Below are 27423 nucleotides of genomic sequence, written 5' to 3' on the forward strand. Positions count from 1 at the left end.
CACCTACTTCCCCCTGGGGTTGCTGTGAGGACTAAATGAGGTAGTGAGTGTTAAACTCTTGGAACGGTGCCTGACCCGAAGGAAAGTCTATGGCGTCACGATTCCTGAAGTGAAGAAGAGACACTTGTCAGTTATTCTTCACCAGTCACGGGGCTATGTCGAATTCCATGGAGAGGCTAAGCCCCATAAGGGGCTTCCACCACCACGTCTTAACCTCTAACGCATATTCTCGAGATGGTGTAGAGCGTTGGAATACACAAGGGAACTTCTCCAAAGGGCAGGCTCCTGGATCCCATGTCTGAGATGATGATTCTGTAGGTCACAGGGATGCCAAGGCACATGCCTTTGAACGAACTCTGCAGGTGTTCTACTGCAGATGGGAAGAGGGCTGCCACTGGAGAAAACTGCCCTGGAGCATTAGGAGTGGCTAATTCCCAGCCACTGGAATTCCTGGGTTTTCACTCAAGTGTAGCAGCATGAGGCAGAATTTCTTTGGTAGTTTTCAAAAATCATTATGGATTCTTGGTGTTCCAACAAGGCTCAAATAACAAGGCTGTATTCAACAAACCAAGTTCTTGATTCTACCTTCATGTGAATAGGAAATATAACACTTTTGTTGGAAAATATTGTTCAGAAATGGGCACTCCAGCTTCAGAGATACTTTTTTACTATTTTTTGCTCAAAAATAAATATAATAACACTAAAAATGACTTTTTAAAGATTTTTTTTATTCTTTTATTTTAAAGTAACCTCTACATTCAATGTGGGGCTCAAACTCACTAACCCAAGATCAAGAGTCACATGCTCCACTAACTGAGCCAGCCAGGTGCCCCCCAAAATGCCTTTTTTGGGGGGGATAAAACTTCACTTTACTTGCATTGCTTTCCCAGTTATTATAATTTTAAAATTTTTTTTAATGTTTATTTTTCAGGGAGATAGAGACAGAGTGTGAGTAGGGGAGGGGCAGAGAGAGACACACACACACACAGAAATTGAAGCAAGCTCCAGGCTCTGAGCTGTCAGCACAGAGCCTGATGCGGCGCTTGAACTCTGTGAACCATGAGATCATGACCTGAGTGGAAGTCCGATGCTTAACCCACTGAGCCACCCAGGCGGCCCCCCAGTTATTATAATTTTTAATATGCTATGACATATAATTAAGGGACAGTAATTACAAATACAAACTTGAGAATAAAGAAACCCAAGATTTTCACTGTAATATATTACAGAATACTTCAGAAAAATCAAATCATCCTCTTCTAATTGGAACAGCGATGGTAACAATATACTGTTATAAGATCTGTGTTTTCTGTTTTGAAAATAAACATGCTGGCAAAGCTCTATATTGCTGTGATGGTGGGGTCTTTTATTTTTGTAACTCTTTTATTTTTTTGTCTTTCCTTTGGGAAAATAGGGTGACAGTTAGTAATCCGCATAGGGTCATCAAAAACTAATTATTCAACCTAACATAGAATTTTTTATTTCTAGGGTAGGATAATAAGCTTTTTTAAACTAAAGTAAACTTAGTTTCTGCTGCCTTTAGTAGAATATTTTATTCAGGCCTGTCTCAAAAAGAAAAGAGCATTGTTTTATTATACATCAACATAGTGATGAGGTTCTACAAACAGCTTTTGGCTATTTTTAATGTTATTTTTACAGCAACACTGAGACGTAGCTAGAGCTATATGATCTCTACACAGGAACACGGATAAGGGGTACAGAACCACCATGGAATAAGGATTAGGGGTACAGAACCACCATACACCAAGGCCAAAATCACTACAATTGAATGCAGTGGTTATGATGTTGAATACAGTTCCAAAGAAGGATTGAGAAGGTCCTGTCCTAGATTTTCTTTTGAACAATGGCAGAATGCCAGAGCATCTGTGACCAAAGGACTGAAGAGAACCAGAGTGCTAAATGGTGGTTGCCTCAAAGCCACCTAATGGTCCATGAGCAGGCTGAGAACTCAGAATGACTCTTGGCTGGGTGTCTGCGGAAGGGTGAGCTGAGAATGTTCTTTCCCCAGAGTATGCAGACTTATTCTGTGTTGAGGTCACTACTGCCAAGGGCCTACCAAAATTAGACATAGCAAGTCTAAAATGACAAATTTCCACCATAGCCTTAAGAAACATAGTATTCAGGGGCGCCTGGGTGGCTCAGTCAGTTGAGCATCCGACTTCGGCTCAGGTCATGATCTCACAGGTCGTGGGTTTGAGCCCCACATAGGGGTCTGTGCTGACACCTCGGAGCCTGGAGCCTGCTTCGGATTCTGTGCCTCCCTCTCTCCCTGCCCCTAACCCACTCGCATTCTGTCTCTGTCTCTCTCGAAAGTAAATAAACGTTAAAAAAAATTTTTTTTAAAGAAAAAGAAATGTAGTATTCAGGAGGGGTACTTCTATGAGCATTACAAGTATTAAAAATTACAAGTATTAAAAATATAGTACTTAAGCATGGAAACAGATCATAAAGAGAAAAGCAATCACCCTTAAGATCATACATAAAAAACCCCTAAAACCAGAGCTCAATGACTACCAGGAAAGGAGAACAAGTACAAAATACAAAAAAGTTCTCGCGAAGGCATTTCATAACAATTTAAATACAAAAGAATGGCATGCTTTCATGATTTAAATATATTTAAATACAAGCAGCTACCATGATTATTGTCTTATAAATATCATGTGCTATTATAAGTCAGGCACCTTTAAAAATAAAAAAATAAAGATTTATTTTAGTCATTAAAAATTATTGATTTAGAGAAAGGAACGATGAACCTAATGATTTTTCCAGATTAAAAGTAATCCTCTGCTATTCTTTATATTTTCTACCCCTTCCCGTATTTTTTGGACTTTAGAGAGATATGTAGTATTTTAACAAATAATACAAGCCAATTTTTTAAAGTTTATTCATTTAGTTTGAGAGAGAAAGAGAGAGAGAGAGAGAGAGAGAGAGAGGAAGAGAGAGAGGGAGGGAGAGAGAGAGACAGTGCATGTGAGTGGGGGAGGGTCAGAAAGAGAGGGAGAAAGAGAATCCCAAGTAGGCTCTGTGGGGGGCTCAATCCCATAAACCGTGAGATCATGACCTGAGACAAAATAAAGAGTTGTATGCTCAACCAACTGAGCCACCCAGGTCCTCCTAAACCAATTTTAAACAAAAAAGAGATAGAAGGGAAAGGCAGAAAGTTGTGCAAAGAATAAAAGAAAGCAAAAGTTACATTTCCAGAACAAACTAGACCCACTTACCCACTCTTTTGTTTCTGGTGATAGAATACACGAAACATTCTTAAAAATAATTTAAAAGTGAAATTATTCAATTATAAATTTTGTCCAGACACCCAGAAATAGATGGTAAATAAGAAATGAGAAAAAGATAGTCATTATTGCCTTGAATCAAAGTATTGTATAAAAGAGCCTGGCTCTCATACATAAGAGTAAACAAACTACATATTTTCATCATGAAAGCACACAAAAAAATTGCCCTTTTCTTTGGGGTGGGGGGGGAGACTAATAAGAGCTAGAAAAATCATACATTCCTTGTAAGATTCCCAAACTCTTGTAGGTATGTGGCCTTCTCCCCTCCCTAATAGGATTTGGTAGTTCTAGTCACTTTTCCACACCCAGGAGGTGGAAGCAAGAGGGGCTGGTATTCAAGGGCAGACTAGTTTTGCACAAGAAACCAAGAACTGTGAAGTCCCCTGACCCTAGAAAAGTACCACAGCACCATTGTTCATGACATCTTCTGTTATTTCAGATGCACACCCAGTTAATTCCCTGCTTGAGTGCACCACTCTCTATTATGCATACAGGTTGCACATGGGTCCAAAGCCAACGTTGCTGAAGGTGTCTACTGAGCATTGGAGGAGAAACCATCCTTCCTAGGCCACCCACAATGGGAGCTGAACAAAAGTTACAAAACACACATGAAGAAGTGAGCCATTGTTTCAGGCCTCAGGGCAGCACTTAGTTACACAGACCTCAGTGTCAGATGAGAACAGGAGGTGAGAAGATGGAGTTGGCCAGTAAGGCATTTTAGAAAAAGTATTTCTCTTATTTTCCAAATTTGAAGTAGCTGTATATAGTTTCCAGTTGATTTTCAGCCTACTTTAGGAGGTTTATAAAAGCCGTTCTATAAGATAGATAGTTTATTAGACAACATAATACATTGATTCTCACTTGGACAAGAAGATGACCAAGAATACTCTCAAAGTGAAAGAAACAAGAAATTTGAGTTGACTTATAGGAGCTCATAGGAGAAGAGAGAGTAAAGAAATGAAAGATGAGCAGTGATGAAGAGCCCTAGGTAAAAATGCATTTAATTATTCACATGAATAATCATTATAGTAATAAAAATAATTGGCAGGGCTAGAAAAAGCAGAAAGTGGTCCCAGAAATAGAAAAAAGATGATTTTTATACTGAAGAAAAGAGGAAGTAATGGGAGTTGCACGGGGGCAAGTGTCGAAAGCATCTATCAAGAGGTTGCTTTAGAACTGAGAAACTTAACAGAAACCCATGGGGGAGGGGAAGGAAAAAAAAAAAGAGGTTAGAGTGGGAGAGAGCCAAAGTATAAGAGACTTAAAAACCGAGAACAGACTGAGGGTTGATGGTGGGAGGGAGGGTAGGGTAGGTGATGGGTATTGAAGAGGGCATCTTTTGGGATGAGCACTGGGTGTTGTATGGAAACAAATTTGACAATAAATTTCATATATTAAAAAAAAAGAAATGGGAGTCAGAGTTTATGATTAATTGAAGAATTTTTCAAATTGGATCCCATGTTAACTTTAGCAGTCTTGGAGGCACACAGAAAGAGAATAACCAATTAGTTATTCAATTCCTTCAGCTGCTTTAATGGGATTCGTGCCTTTGTTTCGGTTTATCATGAATTAAGTACACCTGTTCCCTGCTAATCAGTGCAAACTGTGAAGGATGCAATCACTTAACCACACTTGATTCCCCCCAAAGTAAGATACACTGTTGTGTATAGATTTGGAAGCAGATAGGTTGGGGTCTGAATCCCAGTTATGCTGCATGTTAGCATGTGGTGTGGGGCAAGTTACTTCATCTCTCTGAGCCTCTTTTTTCTCATCTGCAAGATAGATACAAAAAATACTGAACAATGAGGAGTACTGTAGAAATTAGAAATAATCACTGTAAGACACAAGGCACCCAGTAATACTCAATACACGGCAGCTACGATTATTCCGCAATTGGAAATATGTTCTTTCTAATGGTAGCAATCTTTGATGAGTGTTGGATTTACCTTGAAGGGGAGCAGATAACAAGTAACATAACAAGTTGAAATAGTTTCTGTATTTGAATCATCTAAGCTAGGTCAAGGACAGCCATGTTATGTCTACGATGCTCTAGTGTGCAGAATTCTCAAAGCAGCAAGACTGCATATTATGAAGGCTTCAGTTTTGCAATGGCTTAGAGAATATCACTTCATTTTCTCTAGTAGCCATAATATGCAAAACATGAGCACGGAATCTTCGGTGAAAGTGAGAATGAGCATACCAAGGCAAATTCCAGGATTATGTCAGCAACTGCTCTTCTGCTGCTCATTTTGGGGTAGGCCCATGTAACAGCTATTGGACCAGTGGTTTTCATGTGTTACCACACAATCATATAGCTATGTTGCAGTGTTTACTCTTAATTGCTTGGAGAAAGTTTTAAATGTGAAGGCCCTTACTCAAGATAGAATATAGCACTTGAATTTGGGGAAACAGCTTTGGAAATTCCCAATTCTTACAAGCTACTTCTCTTATATTTGTTATTAAGAATTTTCTTTGAAGATCTGACTAACTTATATACCTGTCCTTTTCACAAGGAATAAAATAACTACTTAAATAATATTTAAAAGATGTTAATTGCATCACTGCTTTATCCTAAACAACTGTATTTGATATCCTTAAATTCTTGATTGATTGGAGAAAGAATATATAATTTCAAATACTCATGATATGTTACAAAGAGACTGATAATTATTAAAAGTTCTTCCCACTGCATGTCAGAATAGGAAGAACACTTGATTTCTTCTAGATTTTTTTTGTCATTTTGGATGGCTGGCATTTGATAGAGAACGTATAACTGCATTACAGTGAATCTGAACTGTAGAAAACCAAATTATCTTCTTGTGTCAAATGGAAAATTATACTTTGTACATATCATTTTATTTCCCTATATCCCCCCTGCCTTTTTGGGGGCATAGTTAAGGGCTAGGTTAACACAATTCAGGTGTTGATAATATTTTATTGAGCATTTTGCAAGTCATAAATGTGCAATTTATCTCATTTCCTTTGTGCGCATATATCATCTACCCGATTTTATAATGTGGAAATTGAGACTCAGAAAAAATGACAGGTCCAAGGCCAAATTGTTAGTAAACAATAGGGTTAGTACTAGAAGCCAAATCTTTTAATGTTCAGTGCAACAGAATTTGCTCTTCTCCAAGTTGTCTTTATTTACATTATTTACTTATTCATGAGTCCACGGTTCATGCAGCAAATATTTACTGAATGTATCTTATATGCCAGGCACTGTTGCAGGCCTTAGAAATACAGGCCACAAATGGGTTTCATCCCTAAGCAACTCATACTTTGAAAAATAAATAAGCAAGGAAGGGAGGAAGCCAAGGTTGGTGGGGGTGGGGGTGGGTCATGAAAGGAGAAGATACCCTTGGGCAGCAGGTAGAAGCCTCCATTCATGCCAGCATGCCCAACCAATGTTATCATCATTTGAGTGCCAAGTCCTGGAAAAGATGGGAAAGCACAGGCCTGGGGTACAGATGAGCAGGAGTTACTCAGGGGAAGAACATAGGGAAAAGCCTTCCAAGGAAAGGGAACGGCTGGCTGTGTGAAAGCACAATGTCATGACGTTGTATGGCTCCTTTGGGAAACTCTTTTTGGCGTAGTTGAAATGAATGAGGCATGAGACAGGGCAGTAGGGAAATAAACCAAGAGAGATTAGCAGAGGCCAGGCACTGAGGGGTTTATGGGTTTGTGTACCAAGATAAAGAATGTGAACTCTACCCTGAAAGGTATGGGAAGTGAGCAAAGGATATTTAGCAGTGGTATGATGAGATCTGGGTCTTAGAAAGCCCTCTCTTGCCCTAGTGGAAGACCCGATTGGAGGAGCCAGGCAGGATCACGGCAGGGACCTGCGGCAGAAGTGAGGAGTCCTTGAATTAAGGAGGTAGCAGTGGGGGTGGAAAGCCAAGATTTGAGACATAAGGGGGCCGACTTGTTGAATGACTAGGTGGGTGCAGGGATGGGAGGCAGGAGTCTGAGATGTCCCTTAAATTTTTGTCTGGGATGACTGGGTGGACAATGATGACATTCTCTGAGTCAGGGAAGAAAGGCAGAAAAACAAATTTCCCTTTGGAGGAGGCAGGCCATAATATGTCCGATTCTGACATGTTGAGAGTATGAGATGCTTTGACAACCTTCAGGTGTGGAGGTTGATGTATTCATTGAGATGTATGATGCCACCCTTAACGTAAAAGAAAACTGTGTTTCTGGATAATTTTTAGGAATTTTTTGATATTTTCGACTGAAAGCATTTATTTTACCATGGAAATTCATCAACATATAGGAAAAGTAGGTATACAAATAAGTAAGGGTGGGTCTTACAGGAATCTAAATACAGAAACACATAGATCTAAATATTTTTCCATGTGCTCTGTTAATATTATTCAAATATATGATTTTAAAAAGTGTGTAAAATACCAATCTTGAAGAGTGAATTATTTAAAAATCTTTATTAGTCCCACACCCATAAGACATACTGCACTTACTCTGAGAAGGAAATGTACACCCGAAGGGGGAAGGGGAAAAAATAGTTTCCTTGAGTGAAGGAACGGGAAGAGCCGATCTGTCTGGCCGCTAGCCAAGTGAGAGAATATTGAAAAAGCTAGATGTTTCAAGATAAATCTCCACTAATCCATCTTTTACCAAAGTTATCACTTAAAGTCCACCTTTTGACATGAAATATTTAATAGGAACTTATTTTAGTCACAAAGCACCCTTTAAACGAATATAATATTGGACCCCGTACTAGGCTAAAAGAAGAAGGTATTAGGTGACTGAAAAGAAACTTGCATTTAAAAAAAAGGGGTGGGGAAGGGTGCTTGGGTGGCTCAGTTAAGCATCCTACTTCGGCTCAGGTCATGATCTCAGGGCCTGTGAGTTCAAGCCCCACATCAGGCTCTTTGCTGACAGCTCAGAGCCTGGAGCCTGCTTCAGATTCTGTGTCTCCCTCTCTCTCTGCCCCACCACTGCTCGTGTGCTATCTCTCTCTCTCTCTCTCTCCCTCTCTCTCTCTCTCTCTCTGTCAGAAATAAATAAAAACATTTAAAAAATTTTTTAAAAAAAGGGATGGGGAGAAGGGACTTGTGGAAAGCCAAAAGTTCATGAGAGTTTCTATTGAAAACTGAAAGGTTAATGACAACACAAAAGTTTCTTTGCTGTTGAGGACAGATGCTTCTTATAGAATGGATAAATCAATAAAGTTCATTTTCTAGTGGCATCTGGAACCACAATTTCAATCTGTTGAAATGGCACAAAGACAAAGAACAAAGCACGAATAAACACAAAAAGGTTGTCTTTTAGCAAGAAGCTCCGTTTAAATGGCTTCCACTCTGGCAGCTTATATTCAGCTCCCTGATGGGGACCAAGTCCCTCAGGAAGGTGGCTTTTTGTTGGGTGCGTCCATGATGTTCATTCGTCTTGCATAGAAAAATTAGAACATAACAAGCTTCTAATCATCACTTGTTAATTCAAAACAAAAAGAATTCTTTATTTTTCTATTGAAAGCAGATTGTAGTAAAAAAGCAGCATTCTCCAAGGTCATATGCTGTTGGCAAAGCTCAAAAAAAACCTTGTAGTCCAACTTGCTTATGTTCAGCTGTGTTTACTTAGACTTAACATGACAAAGTCTGCCTCTGATTATACTATTATACTGTGCAGTCATCTGCCCACAGATAAATAGATATTACACAAACTTTTGGAGAGAATGACATTTGGCCTCCATAATTTTGGAATAATTTACTAGGTACCTTCAACTGAAAACACCAAAACGATCCACAATATGTTTTTGGGAATGAAACATAAATATTTCATTTTACAAAGGGAGCCGTCTCCCTGACCTTTATGGATTTTAGGTGATTTACTAACAAAGTATGGTACTGGTTTGGAAGGTGTGGGGTAGCTCTGCAACAGGCACTTTGAGGCAACATTTATTTCAGTCTTTTCAATAACCATCAAGATTTCAAGGAATTTCTGTAAACACACTGTCACTTAAAGAAAATAACTTTCCATCAACTTTTGCAACAATTCTCCAGAACAGAACATGCATATAAAAATAAGAGTTAACTAAATTATTTCCAGAGACTGCATCTTGGAGTCATGTTTATACTATCGGTAGAAAGCAAAAGCTCAATGTTTTACCACCATAGCTTACACTAAACGCACAATTTTGCTTTTGGAGTAATGTAAACCATTTCCACAGCATACAGTCTGTTCCCGATTACCTAAGAATTGATGCTGGCCCATCATATTTACTTTGCTTGCTGTTGTATTTACGTAACAAAAGGTGTACATACTTTCCTCTCCAAACTAAGACCGTTTCCAAGGTGGGAGTACTTATTATATTCCCCGGCTATCCGTCAGTAAACCAATCAATCAACAGATCTTTAGTGCACTTTGCTAACAGCTGGTAATACAGTAGTGAACCAGAAGGAGATGGTTCTGCCTTCTGAAATTTACCTAATGAGAAAAATGATAAATGGAACACATGCTGTCACTTTCTGGGTTGCTCAGTTTAATTTATATAATTATGAAGGGTTTTCCTCCACTGAAATGGATATATTCTCAACCCTGACTCTCATTTTGTTATTGAATTAACTTAGGGCTGGAGCCCTTCATTCGGAATTGTGGTCTGTCAAGGGAGCCCCAGGTGCTGTGTTGTGCCAGGCCCTCTACCAGCTTAGGCCATGTCTGTGAAAGGATTAGGTTTGGACTGATTCATTTAATGCCTTCTATTTTGGCTTTTATTCCAATTTACTAAATTTGCTTTGATAAGCGCTCCGTAAAGGGAACTTACGTAAAGGAGGGCACTGCCACTGTTTTAGCAACTGCCGCTTACACTTAATAAGCAGAGATCTCCAAAAGCCTTCCCCTCTAAAGAACCGAATCGACCCACGTACCTTACGGCACATTCCCCCATTGTCTTCTTTTACCGACTTTGAGATTCACAAAAGATGATCTCATGTGTGTGTGTGTGTATGTATGTGTATATGTGGAATATCGTTCTAAATGTGCATGCCTTTAAGGTCAGCAAACAAATCCGTAACATGTCCTGGAAACTACTGTCCTACTCATACCAGTCTCTGCAAGAGAATACATTTAAGCCTCATTAGCTTTCAATGTAAAACTGCACCCACAAACATTCTAGGAAGGGCAGGTTTCTCAGATTCGACGCATAGTCAGAGAACTGAATCCAGGAAAATGAGGGAGTACGAAATTCTCTTCTGAAGCCCAGCCACATGACAAAGCCACTGATGAAACAGCAAGCCTGGTGAGAAGGCTGCTGCTGCTCAAAAGAAATGACTTTCACAGCCTGACATGTAGGTCCTGTGAGAGCTGCCACAAAGAGGAAGGTAAGTGGTGTCAGAAAACATGGGGGACATGCGGATGACCACACAGTTTACTTTCCAAGCATGGGGGCCGGGGTGGGGCAGGTGATATATTAAAGTAATGAAAACCCTTTAAGTTCCAAGCCAATACTCAATCACTTGCTGGGTGATTTCTTACAGAGGAAAAGTAAATTTGCAAATCTTGTTAGATTGGACCGAGACATAACCAAGTACTTGCACAAAAACTAGGACAGAAGCTCATTTTTAAAAGGAATACTAACATCCTATATGCACAAATTATTTTCCATTCAGTCCCGGCTACCGGGCGGCAGTGTTAGGTCTAAGAAAGGAACAGCAGCCATCGGTATCTCCAGACAAGCAGTTCACTCTCTAAAACACAGAATTTAACACAAAAGAAAATGTTAGTTAGCAGATCACTGATGGGTATTAGTTTGCAGAAGACATGTAATCGAATCAAACTTATACGGCTCTCAATGTTAACCAAAGTTGGAAGGAAAAAAAAAAAAAAGGAAAGCTTTCACAACCAAAAATCTTGAAAAATTTCCTCTATTTTCTGGTTTCATTTTTCCCAGAACTGAAACACCACAAAATAACACCACCTCAGTGCACTCACTTCCAGCTCAGTCAGGAAGTGCTGAGGTACATAAACATTTTTTATTTCACTTTTTTACAAGAAGGTGACCAACATTTTCTTAGCCTTCCAAAAAGCTTCAGGTTTGGAATACATTTTGGTTAAATGTCAGCAAAGGAATTTGCTCATCGTTCAAAAAGCACTTTTTCTTTCCAACCTTGGAATATACGTAGCAACCGTGTTGTGAATGGAATGACAAAAAGGCTCTGAGCCACAAAAGGGAAATCCAGTTTTACAATTCCGAAAAGAGTTGTGTGGGGAAGCATTCTGTACAGGAGGAAACAGGAATAACAAGGGACATTCATAAAGCACAGCTTGTCGAGTGCTTTCACGATCATTATCAATAGCTCTGGGAGGCAGGAAATTTTCTTTCCCTCATTTTACAGATATGGAAATAAATCAGGGAAGCTAGATGATTTATCTAATGTTTCTCTGTTAGTGGTAGAGAAAAAAATATCTGAACCCAGATCTTCAAGGTCTAAAGCCATAACTGGAAGGCATGGATTGAAAACCAAACGCCAGCATCATGCATAATGGGAAAAAACGAGAAGTGTTGCCACAAAGGTCAGAAGCAAGATAAGAATGTACACCTTCATCACTATTATTTAACACTGTGCTTGGGGGTGTAAGTCAATGCGATAAGCCAGGGAAACAAACTCACGGCAAAAAGTTCAGAAGGGAGTTAAAACCATCACTCTTTGCATGTGATGCAACTGTATTACTAGAAAACAAGGAAGTCAAGTGAAAAACTCCCCAAAGTAATAAGTAAATTTAAGGTGGTATCAGAGTATAATGTTAACATTTGGAAATTAATAGCATTCTCACATAAAAAAACAACTAGTTAGAAAGATGCGATGGAAGAAAGGACTCGACTTACGGCAAAACATAAAAACAATAAAATACCTAAGAATAAATTTAAAAAGAAATATTTGAGACTTATTTAGAACATTTTAGAGCCCTACTAATGGCCGCAAAAGAAGACACGGACAGATATACCACATGTTTGGATAAGATGATTCTACATCCTAAAAATATCAATTTTCTGTAATTAATTTGTAAATGTAACACAATTCCAACACAAATAACAAAAGGTTTTTTTTGTAGTAGACAAGTTGATCTTAGAGTTAATATGAAAAAATAATCAAACAACAATATCTAGACAAACTGAAAAAAGAAGAATGAAAGTAAGCACTGCCAGATATTAAACATATTCTAAAGCCTCACTAATTAAAACAGTGTGAGACTGGAACATGAGTAAAAAGAGAATTCAGTAGAGAATAACAGAAAGATAAGATAGGCTCAGTTTAAAATGTGGTATTTCCAACCAGGGAGGAAGGAAAAAGATACATTGAACAATAAATGGTATTAGGATAACTGAGTAGCTACATGGAAAAAAAGTTGAATATTTTTTTTCACGTCATGTGATACCATATCTCAAACTAAGATGCATTCCAAATAGAGAAAAGACTAAAGGTAACAATTGAGACCATGGAAATATTAGAAGAAAACTTGTGATACTCCCTTCAAAGTTGTTAAGTGAGAAAGTTCTATCGCTTAAAATCTAGAAGTCATACAGAGAAAAAGTATGAAATGTAATTACATTTTTTAAAGGTGAATGCTTGGGGAAAAATCAAAAGGAAAATAAACACATATATATTTAACCGGGACAAAATATGTGTTACTCACAAGTATCTCCCTACTCCATAAAGTGTTCTTCAAATTAATAAAATATTATCCACAAGAGAATCCCATATCAAAAAAAAATATATGAATAGATACACACACAGGAAAAATGAAATTTTGTGACTGGCTTATTTCATTTAAAATAATGTCTTTAAGGTTCATCCATTTTATATCATGTGTCAGAACTTCCTTCCTTCTTAAAGCTCGAATCATGTATACACCACATTTGTTTATCCATTCATGTGTCAGCAGACACTGGAGTTGCTTCTACTTTTTGGCTATTGTGAACAATGATATGAATGTGGGTGGACAAGTATCTGCTCGAGTCCCTGTTTTCAGTCCTTTTAGATGTGTACCCAGAAGGAGAATTGCTGGATCATGTGGTAATTCTATTTTTGCTTTTTATGAAGAATTAGCATACTGTTTTCTATAGGGGCTGCCCTGTTTTGTATTCCCACCGGTGGTGTACAAGGGTCCCAATTTTTTCACATCCTCGCCAATAGTTGTTAATTTTTTTAAAATGCTTATTTATTTTTGAGTGAGAGAGAGAGAGAGAACATAAGCAGGCAGGGGCAGAAAGAGAGAGGGAGACACAGAATCTGAAGCAGCCTCCAGGCTCTGAGCTGTCAGCACAGAGCCCGACGTGGGGCTTGAACTCATGGACTACAAGATCATGACATGAGCCAAGTCAGACGCTCAACTGACTGAGCCACCCAAGCATCCCCAATTTTTTTTTTGATAGTAGCTATCCGAATGGGTATGAAGTGGTACCCCATTGTGGTTTTGATTTGCATTTCTCTAATGTTGAGCGTCTTTGCATGATTTGCCATTTGTATATCTTCTTTGGAAAAATGTCTATTCAAGTCCTTTGCCCATTTTTTAATCGGGTTGCATTTTGTTGCTGAGTTGAACAGTCTAACTTTTATATAAAATAGGGAAAATAATAACTTATATTCATATTTTCTTTTAAATATATAAGGAATCTCTGCAAGGGCACATTAAAAGTCAAATATTTAAAAAATGTACTTAGATGACATCCCTCTGTTACATATTTATAGCGTCCTGTATTTCTTTGTAGTATTTGGCACACCTCTTTGTTCAATGCTTGTTTCCCACGATATGCTGTCTGTCATGTTCATTGTTTTAGCTCCACGTAGCAGGAAGGATTCTTACTGATTCTTTGTTAACAGACTCACTAACTGATCAAGAGAGTCATTTATCACGTTAGAACATATTATGTTATGAGGATGCTAAACTGTCAGAGTACAAACAGTAGTAGTCATGTTGGAAAGCAGAAGGAAGGACCTGAGGGAATTAAGCAGTAAGCTCAGGGCTGCGTTATGATTTTTGTGTGCTCTAGGTACCTTTGTCTTTGCATACTCTTTCCTACATAAAAAAATGTTAAAGGTATATATATGTGTGTATGTGTGTGTGTGTGTGTGTGTGTGTGTGTGTGTGTATAATGCTTATTTGTTTTTGAGAGAGAGACAGAGTGTGAGGAGGGGAGGAGCAGAGAGAGAGGGAGACACAGAATCCAAAGCAGGCTCCAGGCTCCGAGCTGTCAGCATAGAGCCCCATGCGGGGCTCAAACTCACAAACCACAAGATCATGACCTGAGCCGAAGTAGGACGCTTGACCGACTGAGCCACCCAGGCACCCATGTTAAAGTTATATTTTATGACTACATCAACATATTGATGTATATAAGCCACGTTTCCTATATATGCATTACTATTATGTTCATTTTTCTTTTGGTTTTAAAAGAAATTAAAATGGAAGTATTTCCATGGGTCCTAGGCTTTGTGCTACTGTGGGAAGTTGGCTCTCAGAGAAGTAACCAAGGAAAAAGTAGTGGATGTGAAGTATTTTTCTTAAAGGAAGCAGGCTTATGATACCAAAGACTTGGTCCTGGGGGATGAGAGGCAACATAAGTATGCATGAGCCCAGCATGCACAAAGACAGGTAAAAGAAACACAAATTCAACAATATTGGGGCTCATCTTCCCTGCTCCCGCACGACTGTTCCTTGGCCCTCTCAGACAATCACTTGCCACAGTAGTTGGCATCCACCAGCACCAAATATGGGCGAATCTTGCAAAACTAACTTAGTAAGTTTTGAATTTCAAAGACAATGAAAAATAAAATAGAACTTTCTTCCCACCCTACTCTCTAAAATGTTCCTTTAGTTAAATCACTTGAAATTTCAAGGGAAATTTATTTTAAAAACAACTCTGCTTTTCTAAATGGAAGCTTATAGTCTATAAAAAAATTCTATTTGAAAGCATAGTGACTCATGTCGTACATGTGCAGATGAAGTTAAAGTGGCCTGTGCGTGATTCCATCAGAAATGAGCAGCAATAAAACCAAGGTCAACTCTGCACCCTTAAAAAGATGGAAAAGTGGATAATACTACCTTCTGTAAATTTTCTAAATAATTTTCTCCTACAGTCCGTGAAGAGGGAAACTATTACCTCTCTTCACTGATTTAAAGAATTTTTTTTAAGAAATTCTTCCAACCCGAGAATATTAAAGTATTTAACACCTAGTGTGACATGAACAGCAGCCACTTAGAAGAGATGTTGGCTGTACAGAAAGGGGCCACTGGTACACACTGTCGGGTGTTTTATGCTTTGTTGTAGAAAAAACTTGGCTTCCAACCTCTCGTGTTCTTCCCTCTGGTTTAGTTCACTGACCATCACAAAGTCTTTAAAAAAATTTTTTTTTATTTTGAGAGAGACAGAGAGAAAGAGAGAGAGACAGAGTGGGGCAAGGGCAGAGAGAGAGACAGACAGGGGCAGAGAGAATCCCAAGCAAGCTCTGTGCTGACAGCATGGCTCCGTCTCACCAACTGTGAGATCATGACAGAGCCGAAATTGAGAGTCCGATGCTTAACCGACCGAGCCACCCAGGCTCCCCACAAGGCCTTTGATCTTTTGCCTGAATCTATACAGAACCTATATTTTTCTTGTGAACCATTCATTTATGCAGCCATTCATTCATCTATGCATTTTCTTTATACCTTAACGCACACACAAAATCAACTACAGATCAGTTTTGTTGGGTGTTAGGGATGAATGAGACAGAACCTGTATTTTAAGGAAATCAAAATGTAAGAAGGGCAACAAACTCGTTCTTTCCTTCACACTGATTTCTGGCAGTTCTGGTGACAACAGAGAGAACAAAGGTGAGCTACAGATGTGGCTCCCTACTATATGCATGAACGGCCATGAAGATAGCAGGGTTTCTTTAAGAGTAGAATTCTGTGCTCGTCTGGAGTGGGACTGAAGGTGTATCAACCAGTTTTCAGCCAAATGGAACTCTGACTTCCTTATCTTTGATGCCTCTTCCTTGACAATCACAGGTTGTAATGAGAAGCTCTTTCCCTAACTTGCTGCCTACAGCCACCACAAAGGCACTGCTGTCCAAAAGAATCACAGTGTGAGCCACACACGCAAACTACATAAGCAATTTTCAGTTTTCTAGTAGCCACAGTTAAAAAAAGTAAAAGGTAAAAGATAAAAATTATTTTAATAAAATATTTTTTATCTCAATATAGCCCCAGATATTATCATTTCAACATCCGATCAATATAAAAAGCAATGATATATTTTCCATGCTTTTTCCCCCCATACATTTAAACACATTTCAATTTGGATTAGTCACATTTTAAGTGCTCAGTACCCTCATGTGACTAGACTCTGCTATATTGGACAGCACAGTTCTAAGTGACTCCAGATAGAGAGTGGACACATGAACCACTCTATGAGTCATTCCTTAACTCTCACAGTGATATAGTGAATTCCAAGGAATCTTCAAAAGTACAGAAAATGTGCATAGTTTCCTACAGCATTCCTGTGAAAGCAGATTCCTAGAATTGTCCCACAATGAAAAAGCTGAAGATAAGACAGGGCTTGACTGACTATGGCCATATATTTTGCTTTCTATTTTTAATCCCTGGTTTAAAGAAACCTCTTATTCCAGATTCACCGCTAACTGGTCACGATGACCATTTCCCCTTTTTACCAGCTTATCTTCAGTTTCTGCATTAGTACGAGAAGGAAAGATTCCTTGATGTTGTTGACTCGGTGCACATTTCAATACGCTCTTTTCCCCTTCACAGTCCCTTCTTATCTTATTTATGGGACTCTGGGAGAAGACTGAACAAGGCTTATAAAAGGCTTATACGTAAGCCCCGTACTACTCAATAAATAAAGATTATCAGTTGAAAGACACACCCTCACTACTCAAGATGGAATCCACAAATTCCTTCAAGAGCCTATTCAGGCCTAACTTGTCAATAATTCCCGGTATTTAAAAATTCTCTGGTCCTTTGGCATGCAGAACGTGGCCTGGAAATAAGAGCCATTCTTCAGTTCTATTCTGATTTTCCCTTCTTCCTTCAGCCCTTTCCTTTCTCAATCCAAGTAACTTTTCAAGTGTTCTTTTCCCTACATCACTATGGAGTGTTTTTTGGAGGTTTCTCCTCTAGATTTTCTTTCCTATTATACATTTCCTCTGCCTTTCTATTTCTGATACCTTTATTTTTTATACCTGGCATGTAATCATATTTATACTTTCTATCTTTGCTCTAGATTATTCTCTCTCAAAATCAGATTCCCTAGCTCTCTGTAAAGATAGAGTTATCTGATGCATAGTCAAATATTAAAACAGTCCTTTCTTCCCAGGAAAGAAGTTTACATATAGTTTACCTCAAGTACCCAAATTTGAAAGATCAACGGTTAAAACAAAGACGTGAATGAAGTGACTTTTGACTCTGGCTGAGTCTTTTTATGACAGCAGAAAGAATTTGAAGAAAATAGTCTAATTGTGATGAGCTGGTTAGAGAAGGCAAAATGTGTCTGAACTTGCTCCTTTATTTTAACATCCCCCCCAGCCTTCCTCTGGTTGATCGGTCAGAGAGTAAGCTAAGGATCAGGGAATCACAGAAGCTACTCCAGTGCTTGTGGGAAACATGCACAGGGCCTGATTTCCAGTTTGAAGATTTCTACCTCATCAACACAAGGTTATAATGACATTTCTGGTCTACCCCTAAGTCCATACCTCTGCCAGTTTCTCAACAAAAATGTTCACTAGTGATATTTCTAAGTCCCATCGTGGGACTGAACGGGATGTTTCCTTCAGAAATACGATACACTGTAGCCCAATCCTATCCCTCCTTTCAAGTAAGATGAAAATCTTTTTGTCCTGCTCAATCACAGGTAAGAACAAGACTATACATGCTAGATAACCTTGGAAATGGAAATAGAATGAAAGCAGCAATGCTTTAAAATCACAGACCATCAACAACAAGGGAAAACCTATCACTGGGGGAAAGAATGTATCTCTTAGAATAACACAGTTTCAAATTGGGATCAAATGGAAGAAATTATCTAATCTACTACTTTCTTAAAATACTATCCAGGGGCACCTGGGGGGCTCAGTTAGTTAAGCGTCTGACTTTGGCTCAGGTCATGATCTTGCAGTTTGTGAGTTTGAGCCCCACATCGGGCTCTGCTGACAGCTCAGAGCCTGGAGCCTGCTTCAGATTCTGTGTCTCTCCCTCTCTCTCTCTACCCCTCCCCTGCTTATGCTCTATGTCTCTCTGTCTCTCAATGATAAATAAATATTAAAGAAAAAAATGTTTAAATCACTATCCATTTTTTTACACCATTTTCTTTTTAAAAAAAAATTTTTTTTTTCAACGTTTATTTATTTTTGGGACAGAGAGAGACAGAGCATGAACGGGGGAGGGGCAGAGAGAGAGGGAGACACAGAATCGGAAACAGGCTCCAGGCTCTGAGCCATCAGCCCAGAGCCTGACGCGGGGCTCGAACTCCCGGACCTCGAGATCGTGACCTGGCTGAAGTCGGACGCTTAACCGACTGCACCACCCAGGAGCCCCAACCATTTTCTATTCCTATATTATGTTCTTGAGTTTTCCTAATCATATATGTATCATTTTCTTAAAGAACATCTCATGAACCAAAGTATTTTCTGTTGGATTCATTGATTTGTTTTCTTCTTTTCCCCAGAAGCTTCAATACCACCCTCAGTTTCCCGACTGGCCAGGGGGATGGAATGGGCAAGTCCATTACAGAGATGACCTCCACACCAGCTGTCCTGACCTGGATCCAACCCCACGGAGGTCGTGAGAGCACCCTGTACCTAATCATCAACTCTGCTCCAAAGAGGAACTCCAAGAAAGTTCTTTTTTTTTTTTAATATATTTTTTTAATGTTTATTTACTTTTGAGACAGAGAGAGACAGAGCATGAACAGGGGAGGGTCAGAGAGAGAGGGAGACACAGAATCTGAAACAGGCTGCAGGCTCTGAGCGGTCAGCACAGAGCCCGACGCGGGGCTCAAACTCACAGACCGTGAGATCGTGACCTGAGCCGAAGTCAGACGCTTAACCGACTGAGCCACCCAGGCGCCCCTCCGAGAAAGTTCTAAATTCACACAGCCCCAAGGAGACTAGAAACTCCAGAACTATCTTCAACTGGGGTTCCAAACCTAGGGGTAATAATGGTTGGGTTTTAAGGAATCCTTGAGACTCCGAAAATTATAAAGACTTAGAGCTGAAGAAGAGAAGCTCCCATTTAATATCACAAATACCTTATAAGGAAAGGGAAGGGAAGGAGCCCCAAGGCCCCTTAGGTTTGCTTAGCATCCTGGTGGGTGGGTTTGAGCATGCAAAGGTAGGCCTGGAACAGAGTTTGGGAGCTGAAGCTGGAGACAGCTGGATTACACTTACACTGAGTGAAAAGAACTTGGAGTGTTTGAGGCAACTGGGGACCTAGGGGGTAGCAGGAAAGGGGGGGAAGGAGGAAGTGTGAAACTAGTGAGACGCTGTTAGGCTGTGGACCACACAACAGGAAGGGAAGACTCCCATGTGGGCTGTCTAAAGGACACTTAAGAACAAGGAAAAGTAGTGCTCTGTATGTGACTGCTGCGATATAAGTCCCTCCTCCGTTCCCTCCACATGGTGCACACGGTCTGCTACATGCACGCGTCTCCTGAGAGTGGAAGGCCTTGCTGGCACTTGAGGAAGGGAGTACATCTCATATCTGAATCAGTGCGATGCACAACAGGGACTGCATATGTGGGATGGCAAAGTAACCCATAAACTGAATATAGTTTGGAAAGTACATGGCGACAGATGCTTTGAAGACTGAACCCTCAGGCATAGTCAGAAATCCTCAGAAGGGCTCAATCTTACATAGCACGAATAAAGTGTGTCCAAGAGAATCCTCCTGAGATCTAAAGAATCAGAGAAAGCTCTTCTGCCACGTGGGTCACACTACAGTGTGGGGTGGGGAGAGTGGATGTGAGTTCCACTGGAGAAGGATCCGAAGCTTTTTATCCAGTTTTCAAAGCAGCCCGTGTACAAAAGGGGGAACAGCTCCAAATAAGTTAAGAGTCACTGCTTTGGAGAGTTCTACTCCATAAATGATTTTTTTATTTTGAGTGCACTTCACCAGGATGGAAAACACCGTAAAATCAAGTGGAAAGAGCCCGAAAGAGTTGCTGAGAGACTCAACTTCTCTTTTTGGCTCTGCCATTAAGTAGCTATGTATCAGTGGGTCACTCCCTCCCACTCCGCGAGAAAGCAGGAGTAATTATCCTTATTTTTGCCACGCAGAGTTGTAGTGGCGATCAAACGAAATAACAGATGTTCATGTGCTTTCTAAAGTACATAGAGCAACACAATATATTATTAGCTCTAATCTGGCATTAGAGTTGCTAACCTAATACCAGAATAGTAAGTACAAAAATGACCTTAGTAAAAATATTTTTACAATTCAATCATGGATACGATCCCCTTTTCTTGCCATAATAAACAATGGGATTCTGCTTTAAAGGATATTTTTATCGTGCATCCAACTTGTGGAGTCTCACTGGGTTCTAGCTTCACTTGACAACTTCTATTTTGTGACTCTTCTGACCTACTGCCTTGCTCCTCTGCAGGCGAGCACGTCAAACTTGTGCACAGGAAAAAGAGGTTTTGCTTGCTTCATCTACGCATGGCAACGGGGCATGACATTTGATCTCAACACAGGGATTAAGTCATTCACAAGCAGAGCCCAAAGGGAGGAACAGCTCCAGAAAAACAACCAGCCTTGCTGGTACTACAACGTCCAGAAATTCACAGTCGCTTCTGCTACAGTTATAATTTGTAGTCTGTCTGGCCCTGAGAAATCCAACTGCAGTCTCTGTGGTTTAAATAAAATGTATCTACAGCAGCTTGGAGCCATGTTTTAAAATGTTCCATGTTATTTTAGTTCAAGGACAAGCTTTTAAAATTAAAAGAAAACTTTGGCTTTAATTATAGATTACAAGTGAGGGTTTTATTTTTTCTTTTTTATAAAGGAATGCTATTGAGTCCAACTTTTGGGGAAAGCATTTAAAACAAAAAAATTAATTCTTCCCCTGAAGTAACAATCTTCATTAATACAGGAAGATCAAACACCGAGAACATACGCTCACATGTAAAGACAACATTTTTTGTGGTTTGAAAACTAGGATAGTCACAGTGTATGTACTCAGTATGATATTTTCCAGTAACTTCAGTTACATTTCACGACCAGGATGCAATATTTTAATAGGCATTACTGCTGACACAGTGACAGACCTAATAAAAGGCAGTTGATATTGTTGTTTAACCTTAAATGTAAGAAAGAACCAATATCTCACAATATAAACTTAAGAAGCAGAAGCTGAGTTACATTGTTCATATAACACAAGGATTCAGTGCAGGCGTCTGAAAATACCAAGTGTCTACACTATCCTCAAAACTTGGTTTAATTTAAATCTAATGTTTGTGAAATGTATCTATTCTGCAATTCAAGGCACAATTTTTCTGTGGATTTATATAGAGTGGCTTCAAGTAGAAGCCACTAGCAGGAGCTGTAAGGGAAACCCTAGACGTCTACCCCAGGCTCCAGGCAAGTGCCGGCTCCTTTCCTGCCTCAGCATTCTGGGGCCACTCAGGATGTTACAGGAAGGGCTCTGACTGTAGCCCTGCTCATTTTCTCGACATATTTGTTTCCACTTCCAAAGGAACAGGTCCCCGTAATAAAGGGCCCATATCACCCCTGCTCTGTGTGATTGCTGGGGAAGGAAGATAAGTCCTTCTCCACATGTTTGGACTCCACAGCTCTCAGGGAGATTGCTTCAGGCAGATGCTTGCTTCCCTCTGGCCACTGTTATGTCCCTGGATTCCTTCTCCTCTCTATAGAGATGCTCTGTGCTTCTTCCTGGGAGTCTATGGCCTGAGTGCCATTGCCTCTCCTACAGAGAAAGCTCTGTCCTCATGACATCATCTCCAGCCTCAAATGCCCGACGGGGACCCTGAAAGAAAGAGGCTGCGGTACGATAAAGGAAGTGATGACATAAATTCTGGACTGAAGGTTGTAGCCACAGACGAAGGAGCCACAAGGCTGACACTAATCTTCTGGAATGGGGACACGATTAGGATGGCCCAGAGAAGCCAAGGAGTCTCCTTTGAAACTCTCGCACACATTCAATCGCTTAGAGATTTACAAGTTCTGCTTTCAAAATACCGTGTGGGAAATGGGGGATGATAACGGTACCTATTTCACGGGGATCTTATGAGGATTAAGTAAGAAAATGCATGTCAAGTACTTAGCACAGTGCCTAGCACTTGATAAGTGCTCAGTGATTACCAGTTATTACTATCATTGTTATGCCCCAAACTATTTAGACCATGCTGTTTGCATCTCATGGTGGGGGATTCCCCACAGCATAAGGACATAGGCTCCTTTGGAGGTAACAAAAGGGAGCCAGGAGGTAGAAGGTGGCTTAGAAAAGGAGGCAGGAGGATCTCCCAAGGATAGACTACAATCTTTGTAACTTTCCCTAGGTATGTGAAAAAATAAAGGACAGTTGTGCAGAGCAAGGTTTTAGAGTCAAACAGATCTGATCTCAGGTCCTGGCTCTGCAACATCACAGCTTATGTGGGCAAATTTTGCTAAGTCTGTTCTCTCAAACCAAGGATAGTACAACATAGATCATAGAACTACTGTGGGGGCTGAATAAGATAGCACATGAGGGTAAAGCACAACACAAACACATTGTAAGTGTTCAATAAATGGCAGCTGCTGTTACTATGTGTAGTCAACATTCATCATCCCACTGGTAACCATCTAGGCATCTACCTTAGAAATACATTGTCAGGGGGCACCTGGGTGGCTCAGTCGGTTAAGCGTCTGACTTTGGCTCAGGTCATGATCTCGTGGTTTGTGAGTTTGAGCCCCATGTTGGGCACTGTACTGACAGCTCAGAGCCTGGAGCCTGCTTTGGATTCTGTCTCCCTCTCTCTCTGCCCAACCCCCCTCAAAAATAAATGAACATTAAAAAAAAAAAAAAGAAATACACTGTCAGTTGTCTGATGGTTGCCAGAATGTTAAAACGTCGGCCTCATGTTACGAGATAAAAGCATTGTTAAGGAAAGCAAGACTAACCAAATGTATAAAGGGAATACATATGTGTGATTTTTGTGCTCATATGTAACTAATTACGTAAATCTCAACTAATTTATTTAGACAAGATTTGATTACCCATTTTAAAGACCGTCCATACCGAAAGCATTTAAAGCAGTATATTTTTCATACGTGATAATCAAAAGATCACACTAATGATAATGCTTGTTGTCTAAACTTTCGAGGTTGAATGGGCAAAATCTTATCTAAATCCCCATAACTGAGTGATCTCTGCTGGGATAGGCAGAATTTTTCCCCCATGAGTTTTCTTCCAGGGTCCCATCTGTGAATATGTTACATTACATGTTAAAAGCGGTGCTGCAGATACAATTAGGATGATCGATCAGTTGACCTTAGAATATGGAGATTATCCTGGATTATCTGGGTGGACTCAGTTAAATCACATGTATCCTTTAACTCAGAGTGTCTCCTGTGGGGGCGCAGGGCAGAGAGATTCAAGTGTGAGAAGGAACCTATGTGCTGTTGCTGGTTAGAAAATGCAGGGGACCAGACAGAGGAATGGGGCAGCCTCTAGAAGCCAAGAGTCAAAGAAGTGGGGACCTCAGTCCTACAACTACAGGGAAATGAATTATGCCAAAGCTTAAGTAAGCTTGTGAGTGAGCTCCTGTCCGGTACCCCCAGCTAAGAGCCCAGTGTGACTGGCACCTTGATGTCAGCCTAATGAGACTCTGAGCAGAGAATCCAGTCATGAATGCCACACTTCTGACCTACAAAACTCGGAGATAATTAATGGTGTTAAGTTGCTGTTTGTGGTAATTTTTATTTTTAATTTTAGAGACAGAGAGGGTGCATGAACGGGGAGACGGGCAGGGGGAGAGAAGAGAGAGACAGACAGACAGACAGAGACAGAGAGCCCAAGCAGGCTCCATGCCCAGCACAGATCCCAACATGGAGCTAGATCCCACGACCCTGGGATCATGACCTGAGCCAAAATCAAGAATCAGATGCTCAACCGACTGAACCCACCCAGGCACCCCTGTTTGTGGTTGTACCAAGAGAAAACCAACACCTTGGCATAAGAACTGTTCTTTGCTTTATAACCACAGTTATCCCTTTTGAATCTGTCATGGTTAATTAATTTAAAAATATTCATTTCCTGACTGTGACAAAAAGCTGTCTATTCCTAGTAATGTACATGCCATGATCTCAAGCTGGCCTTCTGGCATTTCTCTCACCCTTCTTAGTTTCAAGGCCTTCACTCCATATTTTCCTAGAATAAGTGCTTGGATATACTGCTGCCCGTTAGCATATTCGACAGAGGCTGTACAGGATCATTGGAAAAGAAAGCCCTTCAAATCTCTATCTTCCAGGAAAAGCCTTCTTGTGAGGGAGGCAGTGCCTGCAACGTCTGGCTAAGAATCGTGTCTTACGTGTACCGCTTACTCTCTCTGTCCAACACAGGATATCGACCAGTGATGGTAGGTAAAGCCCTCGACCTCATCAGTATGATTCGAGTGCTTCAAAGCCTATCCCAAAGCATTTGCTATCTAATTCGGGGAAGGACCCACCCAGTGTTACAGAGACAGCCTAACACAATGACAATTAAGTTACCATAAGCAAAAGACTGAAAATGTTAGGTGTTCCAATAAAAGAGGGTGCTGCTCTAGGAAAGATACTGGGAACAGTGGTCTATTTTATATTAATTACTGTATAAATAGTACAGTTTCCACATGTTGACAGCTGGACAATCAAGCATATCCCTGAGGGAAGAAAGAAAACTCATAGAAAAGTATTCTGTGGTCAGTCCATCACTGCCCAGAGACATGGAAATGTGGCGAAATATTCAGTCAGCTTAGCCACAGTTGAACAAACTGAGGAAGAATCTGGATAGCAGAGCCCTGAACAAAGACCATGCCCTTTACTGTTTAAAAAAAAAAAAAAAAAAGAAACAGTAGAGAGAAAGAGGAGAGAGTGAGGGAAGAAGGAAAGGAAGGAAGGAAGGAAGGAGGAAGGAAGGAAGGAAGGAGGAAGGAAGGAAGGAAGGAGGAAGGAAGGAAGGAAGAAAAAGGTATTAGAGAAAGTTGAGATATTTTGATATTTTCAAAATAAATAACATGCAAATTTTAATATGCAATTCATTAATATGATATTTTTGAAATATAACCCTTTCCCTCTCACAGTATATTTTGATGTATAACTTTAATCAGCTACATTTATCACACTAGCTAAAAATTATTAAAGCAATCCAAGTACAAAAGGGTAAAAGAAACCAATCTGAAGCATATGATTTTTTAATGCTCCATTAATTGATAATTTTGCTTGAAGGAAAGATTGGCAAAAAGAAATGGAATTCTTTAGCTCCTTGTTTTTACTTAAAAATTCCCAACAGTATTCACTCAAACAAAGGACTTAAGTTCTCCACTGGAAGGATAAAAAGAAAAGTTAGTTCTAGCATATCCTGCCACATGCTTAACTACAGGGTAAAGCAGTATCTATTCAGATTCTAATCACATCCTAGAAGTGTAGTATTTATTAGGTTGAAGACTGCCAAGTACTACTATATCATAATTACAGACATTTTTTAATTTAAATTATATTTAGCTCTTTAATTCAAGCACTGTAGTTTGGAAAGTGTTACCCATCAAAATGTGTCATGTTTACGTACTGAAACCTAGCAAGAATTTTCCAGGAGTTCCCATGTTCCATTCTGTATATAATTACTCTTTATTCATTACTCCTTTGATATTCAGAATCTATGCATAATTCTGAATGTGTGCAAACTCCCACTAAAAACTATCAGCAACAAACATCTTTTATAATGAAATCACTTACTAACAGTCTGTATTACAGAGTTCCCTTTAAGATGGTGCACTCAATAAGCTTCATTTACTTTTCTCTCAAAATCCCATTAAAACTACAGAATGTAGGGGCGCCTGGGTGGCGCAGTCGGTTAAGCGTCCGACTTCAGCCAGGTCACGATCTCGCGGTCCGTGAGTTCGAGCCCCGCGTCAGGCTCTGGGCTGATGGCTCGGAGCCTGGAGCCTGTTTCCAATTCTGTGTCTCCCTCTCTCTCTGCCCCTCCCCTGTTCATGCTCTGTCTCTCTCTGTCCCAAAAATAAATAAAAAACGTTGAAAAAAAAAAAACACAAAACTACAGAATGTAAATTTAAAAACAGATAAATGCCAAGCAGTGCTCGAAAACAATAAAGGGCACCGTCGTCAAATCAGAAAAGTTGAAAAATTCATGAAAGATGAAATGGCATTAAACTGATGAGGAAATCTAAACAGAGAACTACAACTCAAAACAGGTGGAGATCAAGACTGTGGCAAAGTGTTAGCTGGTTTTCCCAACAGGGAAGGTACTGCAATTCAGCAGTTCACAGAGAATAAAAGTGGGCCACGGGAAGAATCATGAAGGTCACCAGTTAAAGCACAGACATCAGGGGGCACCTGGGTGGCTCAGTTGGTTAAGCGTCCGACTTCGGCAGAGGTCATGATCTCACAGTTTGTGAGTTCGAGCCCCGTGTTGGGCTCTGTGCTGACAGCTCAGAGCCTAGAGCCCGCTTCAGATTCTGTGTCCCCCTCTCTCTCTGCCCCTCCCCTGCTCACGTTCTGTCTCTGTCTCTGTCTCTCAAAAATAAATAGACATCTTAAAAAAAATTAAAAAAAAAAAAGAAGTAGAGAGTAGAAATTCAGGTAACCCCTAATCTCTATAGGGGTTGTGACTGCTATGAAAAAGGAATAAGATGTTCTTGGAAAATAAAAACATGATACCAAAATTAAAAGAAAGACTGCAGCAGAAAGGTTGATCAGTAGAATGGATGGGGCAAAGCTGAAGACCAAGCAAGAGATCTGGAAGGTGAAGACGAGGCAGCTGTAAATGACGTGGAAGGGAAAGATGAGAAAAGGTGTAAGAGGAAGAATAGAGAACCAAGGGATCCCAGACCAAGATGATTTCACAGGTGAACTCGCTCCAATCTTCAAGGCATGCAGAAAAGCT

The 27423-nt window shown here is 40.0% G+C and overlaps 1 protein-coding gene across 3 annotated transcripts in view; it reads right to left on the reverse strand.

Annotated features, from left to right (window-relative positions):
- MKX (mohawk homeobox) overlaps positions 1 to 27423 on the reverse strand; it is a 67991-nt gene that overhangs the window by 12501 nt on the left and 28067 nt on the right. The window contains exon 6 of one of the 3 annotated variants that reach the window (XM_047865091.1): positions 22245 to 22311. The exons of the other annotated variants lie outside the window; for them this stretch is intronic. Within the exon in view, the coding sequence (XP_047721047.1) occupies positions 22292 to 22311 (20 nt within the window). The 3' untranslated portion in view covers positions 22245 to 22291. Of the gene's footprint in view, positions 1 to 22244; positions 22312 to 27423 lie in introns of those variants that run through there. 3 annotated transcript variants of the gene reach the window in all.

This window comes from Prionailurus viverrinus, chromosome B4 (genome assembly GCF_022837055.1).
Source record: "Prionailurus viverrinus isolate Anna chromosome B4, UM_Priviv_1.0, whole genome shotgun sequence".
Classification (NCBI taxonomy): Eukaryota; Metazoa; Chordata; class Mammalia; order Carnivora; family Felidae; genus Prionailurus; species Prionailurus viverrinus.